Here is an 11,019-nt window from a genome sequence, read left to right on the forward strand (position 1 = left end):
CAGGTCAAACTGAGCTTCCATCTTGCTCCAACAGGTCTAAAAAGGTACAGTGGGGGTTGGTGGAGGACAGCAGGGGACCTCTGTTGGCGGGAGGGAGTGGGCATAAGGACACTTACGATTTGGATAGGCTGCAAGGAACAGATGTTCGGGTCTGTGCTATCCCAGGCTGTCAGATTAGGGAAGCCCCCAGGCTCTAAAATGGAGGGATCGCCTTCAAAGAAAGGTTGATTATAAAGCAGCCACCTGCAGAGGCAGAAAAGGGACAGACCTTACACACAAGCAAATGAATGTGTTTTAGGGTTAACAACTGTGACACCCCTGCCTCTCCTCACAGCCCTGAGATGAACAATTTCTCTTGACCTCCTGCAGGGCCATCTTTACACCACCTAAGCCTGGTGTAGCTGCCATGTGGAGTGCCACTAGGGCTGCTGGGAGTCTCTTAACTCTGTCAGGGCACCATTCTCCATGTTCTCTGTCTACACAGGGTATCACCAGGGCTACAATCAGCCTTGGTCTCCTAGAATAGTGTTTCCCAAGTCGGTCCTGGAGTACCCCCTTGTCTAGGGTTACCAGATTTCCTCTTTAAAAAAAAAAAAAGGAGGACACCTGGCCCCGCCCCCATGCAAATCTGTTTCCATCCCTGAGCTCGGGTCCACGTCTGACATCACGTGCATGCGCGCATGTGTGTGACATCATCACGTCGATGCCCGTGCATGCGCAGAGGCCCTCCAAAACCTGAACTCGAGGCCCTTCCAAAACCAGGACAAACTGCCAGGTTTTGGAATTCCCTTTGGGCACCCGGGACCGTCTTCTAAAAATAGGACATGTCCGGGATTTCTCCGGACGTCTGGTAAAGTCAGGTGTTCAGAATCTCCACAAGGAATGTGCATGAAATTGATTTGCATACATTGCCTACATCATATGCTAATCTTTTTTCATGCATATTCCTTGTGGATATCCTGAAAATCTGACTAGGAAGGAGGGACTCCAGGACCAACATGGGAAACGCTGCTCTAGACCAGTTTCCTTGAGGCACACTTAACCCCCATCAGGGTTTCAGGCTATCCAGTGGCATAGTGGAGGAGGGGGATCCGCCCCAGGCGCAGTCTTGCCCCTCCTCCTCTCCATCCCCCTTACTCCTCCTCCCCCTGCCGCGTGGGTGCCCCTCCCACCCAGTACCATTTTAACTTCAAGGTGAGCAGCCACCAACTTGCTGCCTGCGTTGGCATCGGTGCCCGGGAAGTGGTGTCAGAGAGAGCGCCAAAACCGACGAGGGCAAGTTGGCAGCTGCTCGTGCCGAGGTTAAAAAGGTACAGGGGGGCAGGGGCGCACACGGCGGGGAAGAAGACAGGAGAGAGGCGCCACCGCCCCGGGTACCGCGCGTCCTCGCTATGCCACTGAGGATATACACCATGAGTCTGTACGGAGACAGCGCATGTAAGTCTATTTCATGAGTATTCATTGATGGACTTCCTGAAACCTGACCGGCATGAGGAGTACTCCAGGATCGACTTTGGGGAAACACTGCCCCAGAGACAGCTGCTTTAGCAGGAACATCACCCCAACCCAGGCAGGTTGACATAGTTTGTATTCCATCATCTAATCTAATCTAATCCTTAGGTTTGTATACCGCCTCATCTCCACGTTCGTAGAGCTCGACGCGGTTTACAGTAGGAGAAATAGGAAAGAACTACAACAGAGGGTTAGAGGTAGAAGTGTGAAGAAAATTTAGAGGACTTGGGATGCCAAGATATAAGAGTTTCCTTGATTCCTAAGTTGGAGGGAGACTTACATTTTTTGAGAAAAGCCAGGTTTTCAGATGTTTGTGGAAAACTTGGAGACAGCTCAAGTTCCGAAGAGGGGAGGTAAGGTTGTTCCAGAGCTCAGTGATTTTGAAGTGGAGGGAGGTCCCTAGCTTTCCTGTGTGGGAAATGCCTTTTAGCGAGGGGAAGGATAGTTTTAATTTGTGGGAGGATCTGGTGGTATTAGGGTTTGAGGAATTCCAAGAAAGAGGGATAAAGGGAGGGAGGATACCGTGTAGGATTTTGAAAGTTAAACAGGCGCATTTATAGTGGACCCTGGTGATTATCGGAAGCCAGTGGAGCTTGGCCAGGAGCGGGGAGACGTGGTCAAATTTACTTTTAGCGAAGTCATTTTGCCCCAACCATGATGTGTGATGACGAAGCCTATTTTCTGCACGGTTATCTCTATCACACCCAGGCAATGGCGTAGGGAGGGGGGAAAGGTGCAGACTGCCCCGGGCGCCATCTTGGTGGGGGCATTTAAACTTTAGACATCTGCTGGTCAGGCACGTAACTGCTACTAATTGATAGACACGCCACTGACCTGCCCCTCTGCGGTCCCCATGGATTTCACTTGCACACTTTGGAGAACTCTAGTTACACAATTACAGTCAACAATTAGTCTGCAATTGCCTGTCAGCAGCCAATTATGAAATTCCATTTAGAACTACCATTAGTTCTGAAACTTGCGCACTAAGCATAAAGCAGTGCCCACAAGTCTGTGGAATTAGGAAGTTGTTGGTTGCGTCCTGTGGCAGCCCAGCTGTGTGGGAGGGGGAGGGGCACACCCAGAAATAGCACAAAAGCAGATACTAGGATTCCCAACGCGGCCGATATATCCACCAACCTGAGGTCGCCTAAATAGAATATGGCGGAAGCAGAAGGTCAGTTTCTGAAGAGGGCAAGCAAGCATTCTGTTCACTTTTCCTTCCTTCTTCCTGGGAGGAGAACTTGGGAGCAGTGCTTTTATTCACTGCATTTTTTGGTACGTACGTAGCGTACTCCGCGTGCTCGGTTTCTAACTACGTTTAGTTGTCATTTCTTTTATGCGGAGTTTGTCTTTGGAAAGCTTGATGTGGTCCTCATTCCACCAATAAGAGCCAACCTCATCAGTGATGTCACAATGGCTTGATTGTCCTATACTTGGCTCATATTTTGATTTCAGGAGTGGCGCAGTGGTTCAAGCTACAGCCTCGGCACCCTGAGGTTGTGGGTTCAAATCCCACACTGCTCCTTGTGACCCTGGGCAAGTCACTTAATCCCCCCATTGGCCCAGGTACATTAGATAGTGGTTTGAATGTGGTTGTGTAACTACAAAGAGGCGGTATACAAGTTCCTGTCTCTTATCCCCTCACAACTAAGGTCAGTATTGTAATTACTAAATAAATAAATCCTTAGTTTTTGGGTGTCAGGTCAAAAGCGCGCCGGGACAAAGGCGCGCCCAGACAATTGAGCGCAGCGCGGAGGCGCGCGCCGCTCAAAATTACTGTTTTTAGGGCTCCGACGGGGGGGCGTGGGGGGAACCCCCCCACTTTACTTAATAGAGATCGCGCCGCGTTGTGGGGGCGTCATGGGGGGTGTGGGGGGTTGTAACCCCCCACATTTTACTGAAAACTTAACTTTTTCCCTGTTTTTAGGGAAAAAGTTAAGTTTACAGTAAAATGTGGAGGGTTACAACCCCCCAAACCCCCCATAACGCCGGCGCAATGTCTATTAAGTAAAGTGGGGGGTTCCCCAACAAAAACCCCCGTCGGAGCCCCTAAAAACTGTAATTTTCTTCGGCGCGCGCCTCCATCTTGCGCTCAGTTGTCGGCGCACACCTTTGTCTTTCGCGCCGTTGTCTATGAACCAGTTTTTGCCTTATCAGCAGGGTATGGCAGACAATTTCTGTAGGATTCCCATGTATCTGCCTACCCCATGAAAACATGATTGTAAGTGTTCCCTCTAAGCTGAGCAGGTGTCCTCCAGCTGCATTGCTACCACTAGGGGGTGGAATATTTTCAGTCGCTAAGGACAGGTATGTTCCCTGGAGTCCTGCAGAACTTGCCTGTCCCTCACAATTGAAAAATGTGACAGTAAAACAGCACCCTCTATTGGTGAGACTGTGGGTGGAGGACTCCTGCTCAGCTTAGAGGGAACAGGTGCTCAGATGAACTTTCCAAAACCCAGCAGTTTGTCCGGGTTTTGGACAGCCCCGTCGGGCTCTGGCCGCATCTGGAGGGCCTCTGAGCATGTGCAGGTGACGTCACACACATCCGCTCATGCTCCAGGCCCTCCGGATGCAGCCGGAGCTCGTCGGGGAAGAAGTGAGGAGGCTTTGTGCAGGTGGGGTTAGAATGCAGCGGGACCAAAGGCGGGGCCCGAGGCGGAACAGGACAGGGCCATGCAACCGGGGTTTTACGGCCCAAAATATGGTAACCCACACCTTAGAGGAAATGTGCTGGGTATCACTGAGTCTAAAATTGGTTCCATTTACTTTTCAGGAGCCTTTTCTTTCAAAACTGGGATCCAATGTCTTCTGCTGCTTTAATCCTTCAGAAATATGCATGCAGCCCTCTCTAGAGTGCGACACCTATCGTGTTTCCCCAAAAATAAGATAGTGTCTTATATTAATTATTTTCTGGGATGTCTTTTTTTTTTCATGTACAGCAATCATCTCTCCTTTCCTCTCCTCTACCCCAATTCTTCCTCTTTCCTTTCTCCCTCCCCCCCTCCATGTGCAGAATCTTTCCTCCACTCTCACCCATCCCCTTGTGCAGCATCTTTCTATCCCTCCCTCCCATCCCCCTGTGCAGCATCTTTCTATCCCTCCCTCCCATCCCCCTGTGCAGCAGAACCCCGCCAACCCTCCCACCGTGGGACTGACATACCTCCGCTCCGAGGCCTCCAAAAATAGCAGCGGCGGCAGCGCTCTGAACGGCCTTTCCCACCAGGGCCTTCCCTCTGCCGCATCACTGTTGATTTCTGGGGTAGGGCTTATATTAGGAGCACCTTTAAAAATCATGCTAGGGCTTATTTTCAGGAAAACACGGTAGCCACCAACTCTTGGGGCCTAACCTGTACGATTAGGGCTACCAGATTTTCCGTTCGGAAAATCCAGACCCCCTAGACCGGCCCGCCCCATTCCGCCCATCCCCGCCCCCCACTGCCTGCTCTCATCGGGCAGGAGAGCATCCACACATGTGTAGATGCGACGCGATGATGTCATGCACACACGTGGCTTCTGGGCATGTGCGAATGCCCTGTTGCCCAACGGCGATTTGATAGAATTTTTTTCAAAACCTGGACTAAGTGCCGGGTTTTGAAAAGCCATCCGGAGACCCCCGGACGTGTCCTCAAAAGGAGGACATGTACGGACGTCTGGTAATCCTATGTATGATGGCTTCCAAAGGGAAGAGGGTAGATAAAGCATTATTATTATTATCATCATCTAATGCATAGTATGGTAACCTTGTGACCCTGGATAAGTCACTGAATCCTCCATTATCCCAGGTGCAAAGTTTAGTGAGCCCACTGGGCATAGAGAAAGTAATATATGAGGGCCATTTCATAAATAATGCACAAGTTGGCAACATTGGGGAGTGGATGATGCCATTGCAGTAAACCTTGTTTCACTTTCACTTTCACTTCAGTGCTTGAAGCAGCAGGACGTGTGCTTAGGAGCTCTGTAGTGTACTTAGTGTTGCTGTGACAAGTGTGGAAAACGGAGGCTGCAGGTGTTTCGGGTACTGCGTCTGTTGACGATCAGAGGTCGTACATTAAGATTGAAACTCTACGTGACAAAATCCCGACAGAACTCCACGGTGTGTTTCGTGAAGTTTGTGGTGAGTTAACAGTGGACCGCAGTACAGTTTCTCGGTGGGCAACTCGTTTTCGGAGTGGTCGTGTGAGCATAGATGATGATGCAAGACCAGGAAGGCCGAAATCAACAACCGATGGACGGTGTGTGAAACTCGTGGCTGCTGCTCTTGAACAAGATCGTCGTGTGACATGCGAGGAACCTTCTGAAACCACAGGGATTCCACCGACATCAGTATACCGCAGAAAAATACACAAAACCCGACCTCAGTTGCTCTTGGCTGGGACACTCATTCTTCACGACAACGCTCGCCCGCACATAGGGAATGTCGTCATTGAAAAACTACGCGAATACAGCTGGGAGGCGTTACCTCTTGCCTCCTACAGTCCAGACATGAGTCCACCAGACTTCGACCTTTTTCCAAAGTTGAAACAACCTATGCGTAGACATCGTTTTGCATCTCTGGAAGAGCTTTCTTCCGCCGGTACCTGAGCTATTCGGCAACTGAACAAAAATGGTGTCTTGGATGGAATAATGAAGCTTCCCAGATGTTGGGACTCGGTCATTGCAAAGCAGGGAGACTACATTGAAGGGTTGTAAAGAAATACTTGAAAAAACAAACAAACGTAAATTAAAAAAAAAAAATATATAGTGTGCATTATTTATGAAATGACCCTTGTACATATAAAATATGTAATCTGTTTTGGTTGTACCACAGAAAAGCTGTATATCAAATGCATGACCTTTACCCCTTATTTTACTGGCTCTTAGTTAATGGACAACCTGCTGTAGCTCAAAGAAAATGAAGCAGAAGAAAAGAAAGCAAACAGGAAGTTTAGCAGTTTAGAGGAGGAAAGAGAATAGGCACTATAAGGAGGAGGGGCTGATTTTGGCTCCACCTCTTCCCTTTCCTTTCCCGCCTTCGTGGTGTGTCTTACAGGCCTGCATAGGCGATGACGGAAGTAGCTTGTGCTGGCTGCCCATAAATCCGAGCATCCTCTGTCATTTCCTGGTACGTCAGTTTCGTGCCTTCTCCGTTTTCCTTTGAAAACAGGCTGATTCTGGGCACGCCGTAATCCTGCAAGAGGGAACCAATGGTTAATCAGCATGATAAGGCCGATGGTGTTAGGATGAGCTTTCAACAGAATGGAAAAGGTTTATAGACAGTGCATGAATTTGTGAAATCTGTTGCACACCTCAAGTCACTGATGCCTTATTGATAAGGATATCTTTACAGTTTGATTCTCCTACACACCTCCAACCTAGGGCTACCAGATGTCCAAGAAAATCCAGACATGTCCTCTTTTAAAGCACTGTCTGGGTTTTCCAAAGGCTGGCAGTTTGTCCGGGTTTTGGAATGCCCCGAGCTTGGGGCCATGTCTGGATGGATGTGATGATGTCACACATGTGCAGGCATGCAGGTGACATCATCGTGATCACGCCCACACATGCACTGAGGTCCTCTAGACACGGCCCTGAGCTTGGGGAAAGAGACACAAGGTTTGTGTGGGGGAGGGGCTGGGAGGCTGAACATGTGTCCCCTTTTTTTTTTTTCAAAGATTAAATCTGGTAACCCTGCTCTAGGGTTACCAGATGGCTCCAGAAAAAGGATGACGGATTGAGGCATTCAATAGATATAAATCCAAGATGACTCTATCTGTCCTACTTGGTGACCCATCAAAAGTGTGCCAGACATTGGCGTGCCAAAAATCCCGCAGCGACATTTGCCACTTCTAGGCCTTCGGGTTTGCACTCCAAGGGGGGGGGGGCACCCACACACACTACACTGGAAACTCCCATTCTCCTTTCTTTGGGAGCTTTCAGGGAGTTTTCAGTGTAATGGGAGGGTTCACACCCCTCTTCAGAGCGCAAACCTAAAGGCCTGAAACTGGCAGAACGGTGACGTGCATTAATCCTGCGTGCAAATGTCACTGCGGGTTTGTCGGCGAGCCAATGTCCGGTGCGCTTTAGTTATGGTACCGTCCTTCTTACTTTCATTGCTTTCAGTAGGAGTAAAACCTGGATGTCTCAATCTGTCCTCCTCTTCTGGAGCCTCATGCAGAAGTTCCCAACTGGATTTCTTCTATCCAGTTCTTGCCCACATCCAAATGTTCTAGATTTGGATGCTTTTTTGGTCAGAAATGGTGAACGAAGTTGGACGCCAAGTTATCTAAGTAGGCGATTTTGCCGGTTTCGAAAATGGCCTTTTGTTTGCCTCCGACTTTGGACGTTGTGCGTGAATGTCCAAAGTTGGACTTAGATATCCTATTGACCATGGCCCTCCACGTATACCAGTGTTTAATCTTGAAGAGGTGGAACCTGTGCAGAATGCCAGATACAACTCTGGCCTCCTTGTAGGGCAAACGAATCTTCCCTAGAGACCTTCATCTGCCGACATTTAATATGTTACTACGTAATTACAAAGTAACGTAGTAAATGATGGGAGTCTATTCAGGCTGCCCAACGGTCAAATTCATTCTCAAGGCAATGTTGAAGCAACAAACCAGATTCATTGCACTTAGCTCGTGCTTCATAGGCAGGTTCGCTGCCATCAGTTCGGATCCATGACTCAGTGATTCCTTGGTCTTCGGGATTTCAGGATAATCCTTGATCCTCAGTTGTCTTTTAGGCAACATGTGTTGAACCTCATCAGGAAAGTCTGTTTTAAGTTACATCTTTTGTACAGACTACATCGCTATCTGCCATGGAACGATTATAAGAATGTACTTCAAACACGAATACTGTTGACAATGGACCATCGTAACATAGCACTGTTGGGTGTGCCTCAGACTGTGTTGAGCTCTTTGCAGGTAGCCCAGAATTCTATTATCAGAACGCTGTTTAGGCTGAGAAAACATGATCACGGACTGGCTGAAAATTGAGTTTCGGATCAGATATATGCTCTTACTTATGACCTATCTGAGCGTACAGGGTCGTGCTCCTAGCCAACTGGTGCAGTGTGTAACCTCATATATCTCCCTACCACAGTTACGCTGTTCGATGCAGTGTGACCTGGCAATACCGACAAGGAGAGAGGTCAGATTGTAGACTGTCAGGGCGGGGGTTTTCTCCGGTGCTGCTTCCAAAGAGTGGAATAGACTTCCATTCTATATTAGGCAACAGGAAAGGGGGGGGATTTTTTTTTTTTTAATGATTGAAATGACACCAGCTTTGCCTCATGAAGTATGCAGGTTGACTTTGTATTACTTGCTATGTTCCAGTCTAAGATCCTTTATATTAAAATTTCCGGCCACTTCAAGGGAAAAATTTTCTATTTTTCGAACCAAAGCAATTGTTGGAATTTATTTTGGCCAAGGAAAGGGGGGGGGGGGAATGGTGATTGGTCCGATAGCTCTTCCTGCAGTTTAAAGTACAGGCTGTTGGGGGCTGTTCTTATAATTGATATGCTTTCCTTTATATTTATTCTAATAAAGTACTTGGATTCTTATTTCTTAATTTTGTGGACTAAATAATGTACAGTGTTCCCCCGGTCATTCGCGGTTCGCTGTTTGCAGTCCCAGTCATTCGCGGATTTTCTGACCGCGAATGACCGGGCAGGAGAGAGCAGCTGCAGCGCTGGCAAGTGAAGGAAATCACTCGCGGTAAGCTCCGCCCGCCTCTTCCTGCACTAAAGGCGGGCCTCATCAGTCAGGAGCTGCATGTCAAAGCAGCTTCTGATTGGTGAGGCCCGACTTTAGTGCAGGAAGAGGCGGTCGGAGCATACCGCGAGTGATTTCCTTCACTCGCTGGCGCTCTGGCTGCCCTCTCCTGCCTCTCCGGGTGCCCTCTCTTATCTCCCCCGCTAAAAAACGTATTTGCGTTTTTTTCAGCATTCGCGGGGGTTCCTGGAACAGAACCCCCGCAAATATCTGGGGAGTACTGTATTATTATTTCTTCTCCTTTCATTACTGCTGTAAGTGGTGTTAGGCTTATCAGTTTCTTTGGATTTTTATTGCAAATCCGTATTCAAGTATTAATGTGCTTGTTTAAAATTTTGAAAAAAAAAAAAGTTCCAGTATAAGATGTCTTCACCTCTCCCCCCCCCCCCCCGAGATCGGTAAGACCTGTACTCAGACGATTAGAATATGGTATAAATCCTGATCATTCTTGCTGCATATGGGACGGAGACCGTAGAAGTCCGTCCAGCATCGTCTTCACTTCCCCGCTGCTGGGGCTGCCTTTTAAGCGCCACTCCTGCGCATCATAAATGATGCTAGAGCTGTTGATCTGTCGAATTGTGTGTCAATACTATCCAGTGGGGTAGTTAGGGTGAGCGGCACCTGGGGTGGTGGCGCCCCTCCCCCGGCGCACGCGCAGCTCCTTCCCTCTCCCCGAACCTTTTAACCACGTCGGTTTCGGCTTGGCCTCTGACGTCACTTCCTAGGAAGTGACATCAGAGAGAGAGCGCTGATGCCAACATGGGTAGCAAGTTGCAACCTCGTGTCAGGGAAGTGAAAAAGGTGCGGGGGTAGGCAAGGGGTGTGCACGCGTGGCGAGGAGCTGGGGGGGGGGGGGTCAGAGAGGAGGAAGGCTGCTGTGCCCTTAGCAAGACAGCACCGGGGGTGGACCGCCCCCCCTTACTATGCTACTGATACTATCTTCTTTCTATTTAGGGATCCCACTCATTTTTGAACTCCGTCACTGTTTTTGCCTCTACCTTGAGGGCGTTCCAGGCATCCACCACCGTGAAGAAGCATTGCCTGATGTTACTCCTAACTGGTGAATCTGACCCACCAACATATTATATGGCATAACTAGCTGATGCCCTGGCGTTGCACGGGTATTTAATTATAGCAATAACACTGTAAATGGATTCAAATAAAGATACTTTATAGTGGTGAATGAAATTATTTTTTTACAGCTTAATAAAAAGTACAATATTCAAATTATAATGTGAAATATTTGACAAAATGAATACAATACAACTAACGCAAAACGTGATTATAAACAACATTTTTAGTTTCACCTCCAGGAGCAAGAACATATAAATTGTTGGGTGAACCCACCCTTGAGCAAGCAACATAGAGTTGTGGGCCGAGAGACCCCCAGAACATATCACCCCAGGTAGAGAGGGATCTGCATACCAAGTTTCGTTCAAATCGGTCAAGCCGTTTTTGAATTACTGTGAGAATGGCAGCTTTTTACATTTTTTCCATTGACATGAATGGGTGAAATCTGATTTTCTGTTTGTAGCTCCGCCCACGTGTGCAGGTGGGCCGCGAGACCCCCAGAACATATCACCCCAGGTAGTGAGGGATCTGCATACCAAGTTTCGTTCAAATTGGTCAAGCCGTTTTTGCGTGATCGCGGCACATACACACACACATACCTCCGATTTTATATATATAGAAGATTAGTATTGAGTTTTGGTCCTGAAATTAACAACCCCCTCACCCCCCCTCACTTATTTTGAAAAGT

At 48.4% G+C, this 11,019-nt stretch overlaps 1 protein-coding gene across 1 annotated transcript in view; it reads right to left on the reverse strand.

Moving 5' to 3' along the window:
* CRYBG2 (crystallin beta-gamma domain containing 2) overlaps window positions 1-11,019 on the reverse strand; it is a 100,715-nt gene that overhangs the window by 27,025 nt on the left and 62,671 nt on the right. Inside the window, exons 8-9 of the mRNA XM_033954453.1 lie at window positions 6,540-6,679; window positions 117-243 (exon numbers count right to left, since the gene is read on the reverse strand). Coding sequence (XP_033810344.1) covers window positions 117-243; window positions 6,540-6,679 — 267 coding nt within the window. The remainder of the gene's footprint in view (window positions 1-116; window positions 244-6,539; window positions 6,680-11,019) is intronic.

This window comes from Geotrypetes seraphini, chromosome 8 (genome assembly GCF_902459505.1).
Source record: "Geotrypetes seraphini chromosome 8, aGeoSer1.1, whole genome shotgun sequence".
In the NCBI taxonomy this organism is placed as follows: Eukaryota; Metazoa; Chordata; class Amphibia; order Gymnophiona; family Dermophiidae; genus Geotrypetes; species Geotrypetes seraphini.